General features: G+C 34.9%; 1 protein-coding gene across 1 annotated transcript; it reads left to right on the top strand.

Annotated features, from left to right (window-relative positions):
• Positions 1–4,607: 4,607 nt before the first annotated feature.
• On the top strand, positions 4,608–6,271 carry LOC105954538 (KDEL-tailed cysteine endopeptidase CEP1). The gene is made up of 4 exons (XM_088813715.1): positions 4,608–5,169; positions 5,352–5,584; positions 5,701–5,841; positions 5,935–6,271. Exons 1-4 carry the CDS (start codon positions 4,725–4,727, stop codon positions 6,184–6,186), a joined length of 1,071 nt encoding a protein of 356 aa, XP_088669841.1. The 5' UTR covers positions 4,608–4,724; the 3' UTR covers positions 6,187–6,271.
• The last annotated feature ends 6,435 nt before the right edge of the window (positions 6,272–12,706 follow it).

Here is a 12,706-nt window from a genome sequence, read left to right as displayed (position 1 = left end):
CCTCATGTTCGGTTGAATTTGATCCGTTTGGTTTTTCTGTGAAGGATCTTCGGAGTCGAGTCGAGATTTTCAGATGCAATAGCTCCGGTGACCTATATCCATTTAGCGTCCCTCCCCTCACCTCACTTCCCGCTGCTTTCCTCACTGTCGCAACACCTTCGTCTCGCACTCTTTGGCATCGGCGTCTAGGCCATCCCGGCAAACACGTCATGTCTCGTTTATTTTCTAGCACTTTTCTTTCCCATAATAAAGACCCTAGGGAGTCTCTTTGTAATGCCTGTCAATTAGGCAAGCATTTTCGTCTACCATTTTTTTCTCAAAAATCTACTACTGTTGCTCCATTTCAAATTATTCATGCTGATTTATGGACTTCTCCGGTTTCTAGTTTTACGGGTTTCAAATATTATCTTGTGTTCATGGTAGTTAATCTCGCGATATACCACGATATATATCGCGATACGGTATGTGGTACCAATCAAAACGATACAACTCGGGTTATGTATCGCCTATTGATAAATACCGTTAAATATCGCGAGATATCGTATCGTATCGATGTATCACGATACGATACGATATTTACGATATTAGTCGACAATTAAAAAAAAATGAAAAAAAAAAAAAATGCAGTCAACTGCTCTGAAAAACGGTGTATAACAAATTTCTTCAATATCCAAACCCTAATTCACACTTTTCTCTTTAATTTCTTCACCAATCCTCACAATATTACAACCCTAATTCAATTTCTATAGATTCTTGCGATTCAAGACCAATTCAAGGTGTTTTTTTTGCTGGATTTTGCGATTGATGATGATGAATGGAATTGTTTAAAATTGGTAGATGAGGACGATTTAAGTGACATTGATCTTCAAAATTATGAGATATCGAATATTTTAGAAATTGTATTCGGATTTGAACTTGGGGACAATTTGGCTAAGCTTATTTTAAACAGTTGATAAGCTCTTACATTTGATAAGCTGTTTTAAGAGCTGATAAGTTGTTACGTCTTACTTTCAAAATTATTTTTTTCAAGTGTTTGGATCGTGAACTTACAAGCTATCTTACTCATTATAAGATCTTAAATAAATACGTGGGGGTAAAGGTACTTTAAAAAAATATCTTATTTGCTCTCCATTAGCCTATAATATTTTGATTTTTTAAGATCTTTCGAAAAAAATTACGTAACACACTATAATAGCTTTTAAACATATTATAAGCTTGATTTAACATCTTATATGCCTAGCCAAACACCCTCTTACGTGATATTATTTGATGAACATATATGATTTTTGTCATATTTTATAATATGATGTTAAAACTTGAATTTATACCTATTTTGAAGTAAGTAGTTATATTAAATTTTACATATTTATAATATTTTTATAATGTAGATATATTTTTTACTATTTTAATAGTTGGTTAAATATCTTACGATACGGTACGATAACGATACGATACGAGACGTGGAGCAAAACGATACGAGATATTGTTACGATCCGATAACCATGCTTGTGTTAGTTGATGATTTTACCCATTATTTATGGACTTTTCCCCTTCGAAATAAATCTGATGCTTTTACAACCTTTGTCAATTTTCATACACTTCTCAAAACTCAATTCCAACTTCCCCTGAAAGCCTTACAAAGTGATAATGGTCGTGAATTAAAAAATACGGATTTTCAAAACTACTTCACTAAACACGGCATCCTAAATCGTTTTTTGTGTCCCCACACCTCCCCTCAAAACGGACACGCAGAACGAATGATCCGCACTATAACTAACATGATTCGATCCCTCATCTTTCAAGCCCATCTTCCTCCTACTTATTGGGTCGAAGCCCTTCATATGGCCACACACCTACTCAATATCTTACCTACCAAAACCACACAAAATCGGACTCCTCACGAAGCTCTTTACCTCATCAAACCTACATACTCTCATCTTCGAGTATTCGGTTGTCTCTGTTATCCCAACCTCACCGCCACCACACCACATAAACTCGCCCCCCGTTCTACTCATTGTGTCTATCTCGGTCACCCTTCCTCTCACAAAGGCTATCGTTGCCTTGATAGATCCACTGGCCGAATCATAATTTCTCGTCATGTTATCTTCGACGAAACTAACTTTCCTTTTGCTGAGTCCACTCCCCCCAAAAACACACTTCCCCCTTCTGCCTTGGACGAAAACACACCCTCCTTGTTCCTCCTCCCTCAGACTTCGTCTAACTGTTGCAACAGTTCCCCCAACTGTTCCAATAGTGAACCACCATGTTCCAACAGTCCGTCCAACAGTCCTATAACACAGCCAACACCTATTTCTCCTGCAGCACCACCTGTCGACCACAACCAGCTCACAACCCCTTCTTCTACTCCCCCACCTCCCCCACCTCCCATTGCTCACCCTATGGTGACTCGCAGTAAAGTGGGCATCCACAAACCCAAAGTCCCTTTCTCTCTCGTTGCATCCTCAACCTCTCCCATTCCCACCAACTATCGCCAAGCTCTTCTTGACCAAAACTGGCGAAACGCCATGATTGAGGAATATACTGCTTTAATTAAAAACAATACTTGGAATGTTGTGCCCCGCCCCCCGTCTACTAATGTTATTTCTGGTAAGTGGATATACAAACAGAAACTCAAGTCCGATGGCTCCCTTGAGCGATACAAAGCACGGTGGGTTGTTCGTGGGTTTCACCAGCAGGCTGGCATCGACTTTGACGAGACTTTCAGCCCAGTTGTCAAACCAGCCACTGTTCGAACAGTCCTCAGTATTGCTCTCTCGCGATCATGGCCAATCCACCAGCTTGACGTGAAAAATGCCTTCTTACATGGCAATCTCTCTGAAACTGTCTACTGCGAGCAACCTCCCGGATTCGTCGATCCATCTCGCCCCACTCACGTGTGTCGTCTCAACAAAGCACTCTACGGCCTCAAGCAGGCACCACGTGCTTGGTACAAGCGTTTTGCATCTCACATTACTACCATGGGGTTCAGAGAATGCAAGTCCGACACTTCACTCTTTGTGTACTGTCGCAACAGTTCACGCGACTGTTGCAGCAGTTCACGCGACTGTCACAATAGTTCATGCGCCTACCTTCTGCTGTATGTCGATGACATTGTACTTACGGCCTCCACACCTGAATTGCTCCGCTCTATCATCGCTGCCCTTAATCAAGAGTTCGCAATGAAGGATCTTGGCGATCTTCACTATTTTCTCGGCATCTCAGTCACTCGCTCGTCGAATGGTACGCGGACGAGATCCTAGAGCATGCACACATGGCTTCATGCAACCCTTGTCTTACGCCGGCTGACACAAAGAGCAAGTTGTCTTCGACCACTGGACCCCCCGTTGCTGACCCTACTCTTTATCGCAGCCTTGCCGGTGCACTGCAATACCTCACGTTTACTCGTCCTGACATCTGCTATGTCGTGCAACAAATATGTCTATTCATGCATGATCCGAGGGAACCTCATATGGCTGCTCTCAAGCGTATCATTCGCTACATTCGTGGGACTCTCGATCACGGCCTTCAGCTCTCCCCCAATCCGGACCTCTCCCTTATCGCTTACTCCGACGCCGATTGGGGTGGCTGCCCTGACACTCGTCGTTCGACATCGGGCTATTGTGTTTTCCTCAGCAACAACCTCATCTCTTGGTCCTCCAAACGACAGGTCACTACCTCTCGATCGAGTGCGGAGGCCGAATACCGAGCTGTCGCAAATGCCGTCGCCGAAACGACTTGGTTACGCAACCTACTTTCTGAGTTGCTCTGCCCACTTTCGAAAGCCACTATTGTCTACTGTGACAACGTCAGTGCCGTCTACCTATCGAGCAATCCTATTCAACACTCTCGTACGAAACATGTGGAGATCGATATCCATTTTGTCCGAGACAAAGTTGCTTTGGGCCACGTTCGAGTCCTTCACGTCCCATCCGCCTACCAGTTTGCCGATATCTTCACGAAAGGACTCCCTACTCAACTGTTCCAACAGTTTGTCTTCAGTCTCCACATCCTCTCCTTTCCCGTTTCGACTGCGGGGGTGTATTAGCGTATCTATCTATATTATACCTATTATTATTCTTATTTATTAGGTTACCTTGTATATTAGGTTACCTTGTGTAGTAGGTTAGGGTTTCCTACATGTACCTATATATATAATTAATATACGTAAGAGATATCATTCTCTCTTTTCTCCAAATATATTTCTCCTATAGAGCAAGATAATATTTTTAAATTTTAAAAATATAAAATAGTTATTCTTTTTTAGTTATTGATTTAAATATAAAAGAGAAAAAAATAAGATAAAAATTAAATGGTGGTTGAGGGGTAAGTGTTATAAATGATACTTTTTTTTTTTTGAGGCAGTTATAAATGATACTTTAAGGGGGGTAAATGTGACATATGATGTAGTTTAGGGGTGTAAACTGTATTTAACACTTAAAAAAAAATGTCACTATAATTATTGCCTGGGAAGGAAAATTGTTATGAGCACACGGCAGGAATAATATATAATTGCATATATTGGAGATATGATATGATAAGAAGAGTGTTATTGAAGTAGGAGTATAGTTTTGGAAACTAAAACTAATTTGAAAAGTGTGTGTTAACTTGTGTTGGTAGTATACATACATTGTTCTTCTATTTAATAGTGTTACTTCATACTTGCAATTATACTCACATTCATTCACTTACATTAATTAAGGTTCTCTTACAATTAATACATACATATGAAAGTTGTAATCATGATAGCATTTATTATGATTATGGTTATGCTTACGGGGCCGGCCAAGGGTTTTACATACGATGTGAAAGAACTGCAAGACGACGAGTCGTTGAAAAACATGTTCGAAAGATGGGCGTCCGAGCACGGAGTCGTGAGGAATCCAGAAGAGAAAGAAGAGCGGTTCGGTGCTTTCAAGGATACGGCACACTACGTTCACAACTTTAACCAGAAGGATGACCAACCGTACAAAATGGGACTTAACCAATTTTCGGATTGGACAGCCTCCGAGTTGAGCGACACTCATTGTTGCTTAGGTCCAGACGACGAGGTTGAAGACACGAGCATCGGCTATGATCACGCGGAAGCAGCAACCGATGTTTCACTTCCAAACGAGGTTGACTGGAGGAAAAATGGGGCAGTCACCAGCGTGAAGCTTAATTATAAATGCAGTAACTTTTCTTAATTAATAATTAGTAGACATATTAATATATATATAATTTATAATCTGTTTCCGTACGTGATTCAACATCGAATAAATTTAATTAATAAGATTTTAATTCGTCTTCTTTTTTTCTGTATTTTTTTTTTTTTTTTTTTTTTTTTGTATAACTCGTGTAATTCCTTCCTCCAGGTAGCTGCTGGGCCTTTGCAACTGTGGCCGCAGTTGAAGGCATAACATATATAAGGACAAATAAATTGATGTCCTTATCTGCGCAAGAATTGGTTGACTGCGACACCGGAAACTGGAAATGCAAAGGAGGATATGCATGGAAAGCTTTTAGGTTCATCAAGGAAAACGGGATCGCAACGGACAAGAGTTATCCTTATAGAGATGATGACAAGCAAAAATGTAACTTCAACAAGGTATACGTATGCATACGTACACGTACAAATAATATATATATTAATTAATGCATGTCTAATAAGTTTATTTGTATTTAATTTGAACTTTTTCTTCGATTATATATATTATATTGCAGAAAAAATCGCCCGCGGCATGGATAGATGGGTACTATAGAGTTCATCCTAACCGCGAAGATTTAATGATGAAGGTAGTCGCTAAGCAGCCGGTAACAGCTGAGATTGATTCAAGTTGTTTCGACTTTCGCCATTACTCAAACGTAAGTTATAATTAAAAGTTTAATTCAAAAAAAAATAATTAATATGTTTGTTTCCCCTGTTTTTGTTTATTATTTATTATTTATTACATGCAGGGGGTGTTCACCGGGAATTGCGGGACAAAGTTCGATCACATTGTTACTATTGTTGGCTACGGAACACACGTGGACGGAACTAAGTATTGGCTTGTGAAGAACTCATGGGGGTCTAACTGGGGAGAGGATGGCTATATTAAGATGCTGCGTCGGAGTAATGTTAACGACAAACACACACCGGGAGTTTGTGGGATTGCAGCCAGAGTGTACTATCCTTTCAAGATTATTTCCCCACAAAAGGATGAACTCTAGTGTATTAGACTCATTAATAAACTACCTCAATCTGTCTCTCAATAATTAACTGCAATTTAATAATCAACTTGGTTTCTAATTTGACTACAGATGATCTGTTTATGCATAATTCATTATTTACTGTTATAATTAATTCATGATATATATATATATATATATATATATATATATATATATATATATATATATATATATATATATATATATATATATATATATAATATATATATATATATATAATCACTCTTTTTTTTATTTTCTCTTTAATTATTTTCTTTTCAATTACTAATTACTAAGTACTAATTACTAAAAGTAATATAAAATGTTTATTTATTTTTTGTTGATTTGAAAGTAAATATAATATAATAAAAAATTTACTTAAATTTATCCTTTGTCATATGTGAATGAAGGAGTTGTTGGTAATTAAGGTGCATCGCCAAAAATATTATTAAAATATAGATATTCTTGTTATTGTCTTGATTATGATTTTCTTTGATCAATTTATATTTATTATTGAACACATAAATAAACACAAATTATAATATTAAGTAAACTGTTTATTATTTTTTCATTTTCAAATATAAAAGATTAAATAAAAGAGATTTGCAACCATTAATTAATTAAAACTTTTACTAGTTATTTGTTGAAAATAAAAATAAAATAAGCATATATAGTAAAACTTGTAAAGAAAATATGTTTTTTTTTTAATTAAGTAAATTTAACTATTTTGAGCTAGCTACTAAAAACAACAAATTAAATAAAGAAAATGAAATGCACTATTAACAGGGGAAAGAAGAAGGAAAATGATGGTCCATGACACCTGAGTCTAACCTTTTCTTCTTGCACAACTTTGATAAACAAACGAAACAAAGTCAATAACAAGCTGCCAAGTTGTGGTTTCTTAAAAAAAGAAGCGCAACATCAAATGACACGTGTTTTGTAGAATTGAAATCGTCTCATAATTTGTGAAAACGTTTTTTGTTTTTCTTTTTTTTTCATACTAAAAACACTGTGGGTCGGTGAAACTGCCCCTTAATTCTCATGCATGTATCGCACGTGTGTCTCATGCGTGTATCGCACGTGTGCAATTCCGGGAGCTTTTTGGCCAAAAGTATACATTTTAGCCATCAGTGCAACAAATTAATAAGTCCAGGTATGAATGGTCGTGCAATTTTTTTTGTATGGGGGCAAATCACTAAATCAGGCAAAGTATGGGGGGCAAAGTGCAGATAACCATAAATAATATTACTATTTTGGCATTCAATATTATTTATGTAGTTAAAAAAAGTTTCAAAAAAAAGGAAGGATAAAAAAAAGTCAACGCCAGAAACCAGCGGCTGACCGGCCGGGAAAAAGTTTTCAAAAACAAAATTCTAACACCGGAATCTAGCCGGAAAAAATATTCTGAAAAAAAAAATATTCTAAAAAAAATTCTTTTTTCAAACAATTATGAAAATGGGGTTAATGTGATATATTTGTTCAAATCCGAGGTCAATGTGTAATATTGATGAAGTTAAACTAGAATGGATTGAATTGATAAAAATTATGTTATAAGGGATATTTAGACAAAAAACATGAGAATAAATTTATTTGCGGAATTGCAATAATTATTGTCGGTCACATCAATATTTTTTTTTTATTTCTTGTTTTGTTTAAGTTGTTGACGGAGATTTTTTTTTTCGAAAAACCCAATGCCGGAAATCAGCGAAAAAATCTGGAAGAAAAAAAAAGGTCAACGCCGGGGGGTTAATGTGATATATTTGTTTAAATCCGGGGTCAATGTGTAATATTAAGGAAGTTAGAGCATAATGGGTGGAATTGATAAGAATTAGGGTTAAAATTGGGGTCAAAATTGAGGTCAAAATTGGGGTCAAAATTGAAATTAGGGTTAAAATTGGTTAATTGATGAAATTGGGCTAAATGGGGTGTAAATCATGAAATTGGAGTTGAATTGGATTTCAATGAATTGGGGGTAATTTTGGTATATATAAAAAAAATTTCCTTATTTGCAAATAAGTTTGAATGGACTGTATTTATTTGAAAGACAAAAAAGTTGAATGTCTCTCTTTTAATTAAATGCCCTTGTCATGGGCCTATTTGCCATTCCCCCTAAGCTTGTCATGGGCCTATTTGCCATTCCCCCTAATTCTTAAATAAAATTGAAGGGCAAAATCAAGGCAAATTTATTACAATTTGCACCTACCTACTTGCAGTATTAATAAAGTTGAGAAAGGAAATCAGGGACTTTGGAAATTCTAATTGTGTTTGGTTCCTAAGAAAAAAAAGGTAATGAAAATTATTTGAGAAAAATCACTTTTCTTTAATTTTTATTTTGGCAATTTGAAGTAAACACTAAAATATTACATATTAAATAACTGAACCCTTTTTTTCTGTAAAAAAATTCAACCAAAATTATGTTCTCTTCTTTTTCATTTGTTTGATAAACCAAAATTAATTTTGTACGATAAAAAAATTATAAAAATAAATAAATAAATAAATAAACAAACAAAATTATTTAACACCCACCAACTCACTCACTCGCCAACAAAAACGAAATTGATATGGTTATGGAAGAAGAAAGAGATGCATGAATGGGGAGAGAAACGCGGTGGCGGCAGCGGATTGACGCAGTTGCTGACTTTGTCGCCGTCGATCAAGGGACTGCAGGTGTGAGGGGAAGCGACGGCGTAGTGAGGGTGGAAGGTGAAGTGGTGCGGGGATGGTGGTTAGGGAAAGGATACGCTTATTACCGTCTTGTTTACTTTCACCGGTGAATTGACCAGTGGCAATGGCTGGGATGGTTCTGGCGGCGCCGAAGAGATTGTCGGCGGTGGTTGCCGGCTGTGCCGGAGAGGTGGTGGAGGCGGCGGTTGTTAGCGTTCGGAATGGAGGTGGTGAAGGAGAGTCAGGAATTGAACACACAGTTGGAGAAGAAAGGACTAATTGCTTTTCCCAGTTTTCCTCACTATTTTTTACGAAAATGTATTTTCCTCGTTTTTAGTTAAAAAAGTTTTCCCATTTTTCTCAATTTTACTTTACTCACTAATTTATATTTTAATCAAACAAGAAAAATGGATTACTTAGACATTTCATCTTTTTACTTTGCATTTTATTAGAACCAATCAGAGCCTAACATTTTACGGGAAATACTCGAAGGAAACACGTGTAAACGTATATAAACATATGGGTAGGCTACGTACGTGGTTTAGTTATTAATTTGTTTCCGTATTTGATTTGAATTTATCAAAAGGGAGTTGTAATAGGCTACGTGAATTATTAGGTCGACATGCACGTAATATAGGTCGATTGCTAACCCTACTTTTCTTGTTCAATGACCAAAATTTTAAGTAGTTTTTTTTTCCTTGTTATAAAAAATGATATATTGGTTTATTTTTATTTCTTACGACCGCAGTTTGGATTTTATTTTGTAATATTATGATTGGATCATTTGCACCAATTATAAAATGATATTTGTTAGTTATACAAATATTATTTACTACTGTATTCAACTTTCTCTCATCAACAAATACTTGTATATATAATTTGAATTCATCCGATTCAGATTCGAATATTTTCGATTTTGGAAGAACATTGCTTATTCCGGAATACTTTAATCATGGATAATCATAGGCTTTCTCTCTGCCTCAATAAGACATAATATATACAAGCATCAAAATAAGATCGCATTGAATCCAAGAAAATATCTCATGAATAAAAAGATAGATAATTTTCGTATATTAAACTGTGTTATTGAGAATGTATTATATTATGCTTACTGAAATTGGCCCTTCATTTCCGGATTACCTCGCCGCCATCATCGCTGCCGTCATTGTCTCTGATATCTGAAGGAATAAATGGTGGTTGATTCTCACAATCTTCAATTCATCCCCGAAGTGTTTTATTTTGAATTGTTTTCCTGAAAACTTAAAACTTTTATCTTCTTTCCTAGGGTTAAATACAAATTGCAACCATATATTATAAAAGTATTACTTTTCCCCGTGCGTGGCAAGATCGTATATTAATAAAATAAAGGGCAATGTTCACTTTACACCCCTGAATTATAGAATGTGTCTCACACACACCCCTCAACTACGAAACGAACCAAGTACATACCTATGTTTTTTGGTCAAATTTAAAAAAAAAATTAAAGACACTAGTTTTGTAATGTTTTGTTGTGCAACTAAAATCTCAACCCCAACTTTAGTCTATGAGAACTATATTTGAACTTTGTACTTAAAAATGTTTTAGCCAAAATAAAAAAAATAAAAAGTTACTTTCTCATTTATTTATTTTTTTCCAACATAATTCATCTCGCAAATAGTATTTGCATGATTTGTTAAGCAATTGTTTAGCTTATTTTCATATTTAATTAACTTGAGAATATATGTTTGTAGGTTATAATAGCAGGTGAATTTTCTGTGATTAAAATTTATCATGGAAACCTGATGGAGTTTGAATATGTTGGGGCTTTGATTTACATTGAGAAATGTTTACCCTGGTTTAGTGTCTTACATTGAGATACTTGGTTTAATTAGGAAAATTAGGTATCCGATTACTAATCCTGTTTGGTTTAGAATGTCATTTGAAATTGAGCTCAGACTACTTGTTGATGACAACTAAAGCTGTCACTAAACATCATCGTGAAATTAAGAAGAAAAATGAGCAACAAAGAACTAATTTTAAATAAAAAATGAGGAAAAATAAAGGTAAAATTGAGGCACACTTAAGCTTTGAGTTCTTGCTATATGACCAACAGAGGGGTAAAAATGTGAGAAAAGAAAAAAGACAATACTATAATAAGTGATGGTAACAAGAAAATCAACAAAAAACATAGCATATTTAAACACAATGCAAAAGGTGAGGGGGTATTTTGTACATTTAATTTGTAATTGAGGATTGTGCTTCCGATACACCATATAATTTAGGGGTGCAAACTGAACTTTGCGCTAAAATAAATAAAGGTAACTAAATAATAATAATAACAACATAAAAAAATATTAATAAAGGTCATGTTCAAAATAAATACAATAAAAAAAAAAGTAAAAATTCCACCGATTGCAATATATATATATATATGGGAAATGTGGAATATCCCTAATTTTGAAAATATATAGGGATAGGTCCTATGGATTTTTCTTTTCTAGTCACAAACCTAAATTTTAATCTTAATTTGATAGACCTCCCTAGAAAAATTGAAATACCCGTTTTGCCATTTTAGTTACAATTTAAAACCCTAACCCTCTCTCTCTCCCAACTCTCGTTCTTTTCTCTCTCCTTCCTCCCCCCGTCGTTTTCTCTTCTCCCCCCCTCCTCCCACGGTCGTTTTTTATTCTCTTCTCAAAACTCTCGTTCTCTTCTCTCTCTCACCTCCCACCGCCGCTGCTCCACCATCCCCTTGCGCCGCTGCTCCGCCACGGCCTTGTGCTGGCCGTCGTTGCTCTTTCCACCTCCTTAAACCCTGTATTAAACCATCCACTTGACTTTTTTAAGTTATTTTTTTAATTTATGAATGCCCATCCATTTTTAATTTATTTTTTTATGTTCTGAATTCTTATCACTATTTTCACCTTTTTTTATTGTTTTTTTTAATGAAAACCAACTGAATTCGAAAATTTCGAATCGTGATCCGATGACGTATAGTCAGATCTAATGGTGAATTTCAGATCTGGAACCGGTGTGCTTGATTTGTATATATTTACTGCATTTATTAAAAAAAAAAAAACAGATCTAATATGTTTTTGAAGATCTATGAATAATTAATATTAAAATCTTTTTCTTTGGATTAATTTATTTTTTTAATAATAAATCTTATGTAATTTGTTTTTTGTATTTATTTGAAGATGATTCGAAATGGCTCAAGTGTGAGAGCTTTGTTTGTCTGTAGAAGAAATTTAATTAGTAGTAGCTATTTAGATGGGTGATTTGAGTCAGGTGAATATACAGTTATATTTAGTCATACACAGTCATATGTAGTCATGTATAGTCATGGCTACATATAAATCTACATGACTATAGGACTTGTTGTAATACCCCACCTTTCCAAAACCCAAAAACCCTAAAACTCGAAACTAATATTCCTAACTCGAGAATCTTTAGGTAATATTATTATGTGATATTAATTATGTGAATTACGTGAATCTAATTATGTGACTTACGTGAATAATTACATGCGTTATTTAATATGGTGATTTCGTGAGTAAATATATATATGTGTGATTTATGTGATTTAGTATCATTTAAATTCCCGGAAATTGAGATTCTAAGAATTTCGTGAATTTCGTGAATAATTCCATATCTTAATTATTTGGTGGATTGTTTTTGAAATGTGGTAACTTATGTGAAATATAAATATAGTATATTATATATACATATACGTACATATATATATATATATATATATATATATATATATATATATATATATATATATATATATATATATATATATGACCGAATGTGTGTGTGTCCGGATTTTGTGTGTGTAGTTAGTAGTTGTATTTATTTAAATAGAATAATTAGT

Source organism: Erythranthe guttata, chromosome 14 (assembly GCF_056151865.1).
Source record: "Erythranthe guttata isolate IM_541 chromosome 14, IM_541, whole genome shotgun sequence".
Classification (NCBI taxonomy): domain Eukaryota; kingdom Viridiplantae; phylum Streptophyta; class Magnoliopsida; order Lamiales; family Phrymaceae; genus Erythranthe; species Erythranthe guttata.
Note: the sequence above shows the minus strand (reverse complement) of the source record. Positions and strands in the feature narration are given on the sequence as shown.

Excerpts from the sequence above, each read along its gene's own strand:
- LOC105954538 (XM_088813715.1), top strand. The coding sequence starts at position 4,725 with ATGAAAGTTGTAATCATGATAGCATTTATTATGATTATGGTTATGCTT. Across the intron at positions 5,170-5,351 it reads GAAGCTTAATTATAAATGCA|GTAGCTGCTGGGCCTTTGCA; the intron begins GTAACTTTTCTT and ends TCCTTCCTCCAG. Across the intron at positions 5,842-5,934 it reads ACTTTCGCCATTACTCAAAC|GGGGTGTTCACCGGGAATTG; the intron begins GTAAGTTATAAT and ends TATTACATGCAG.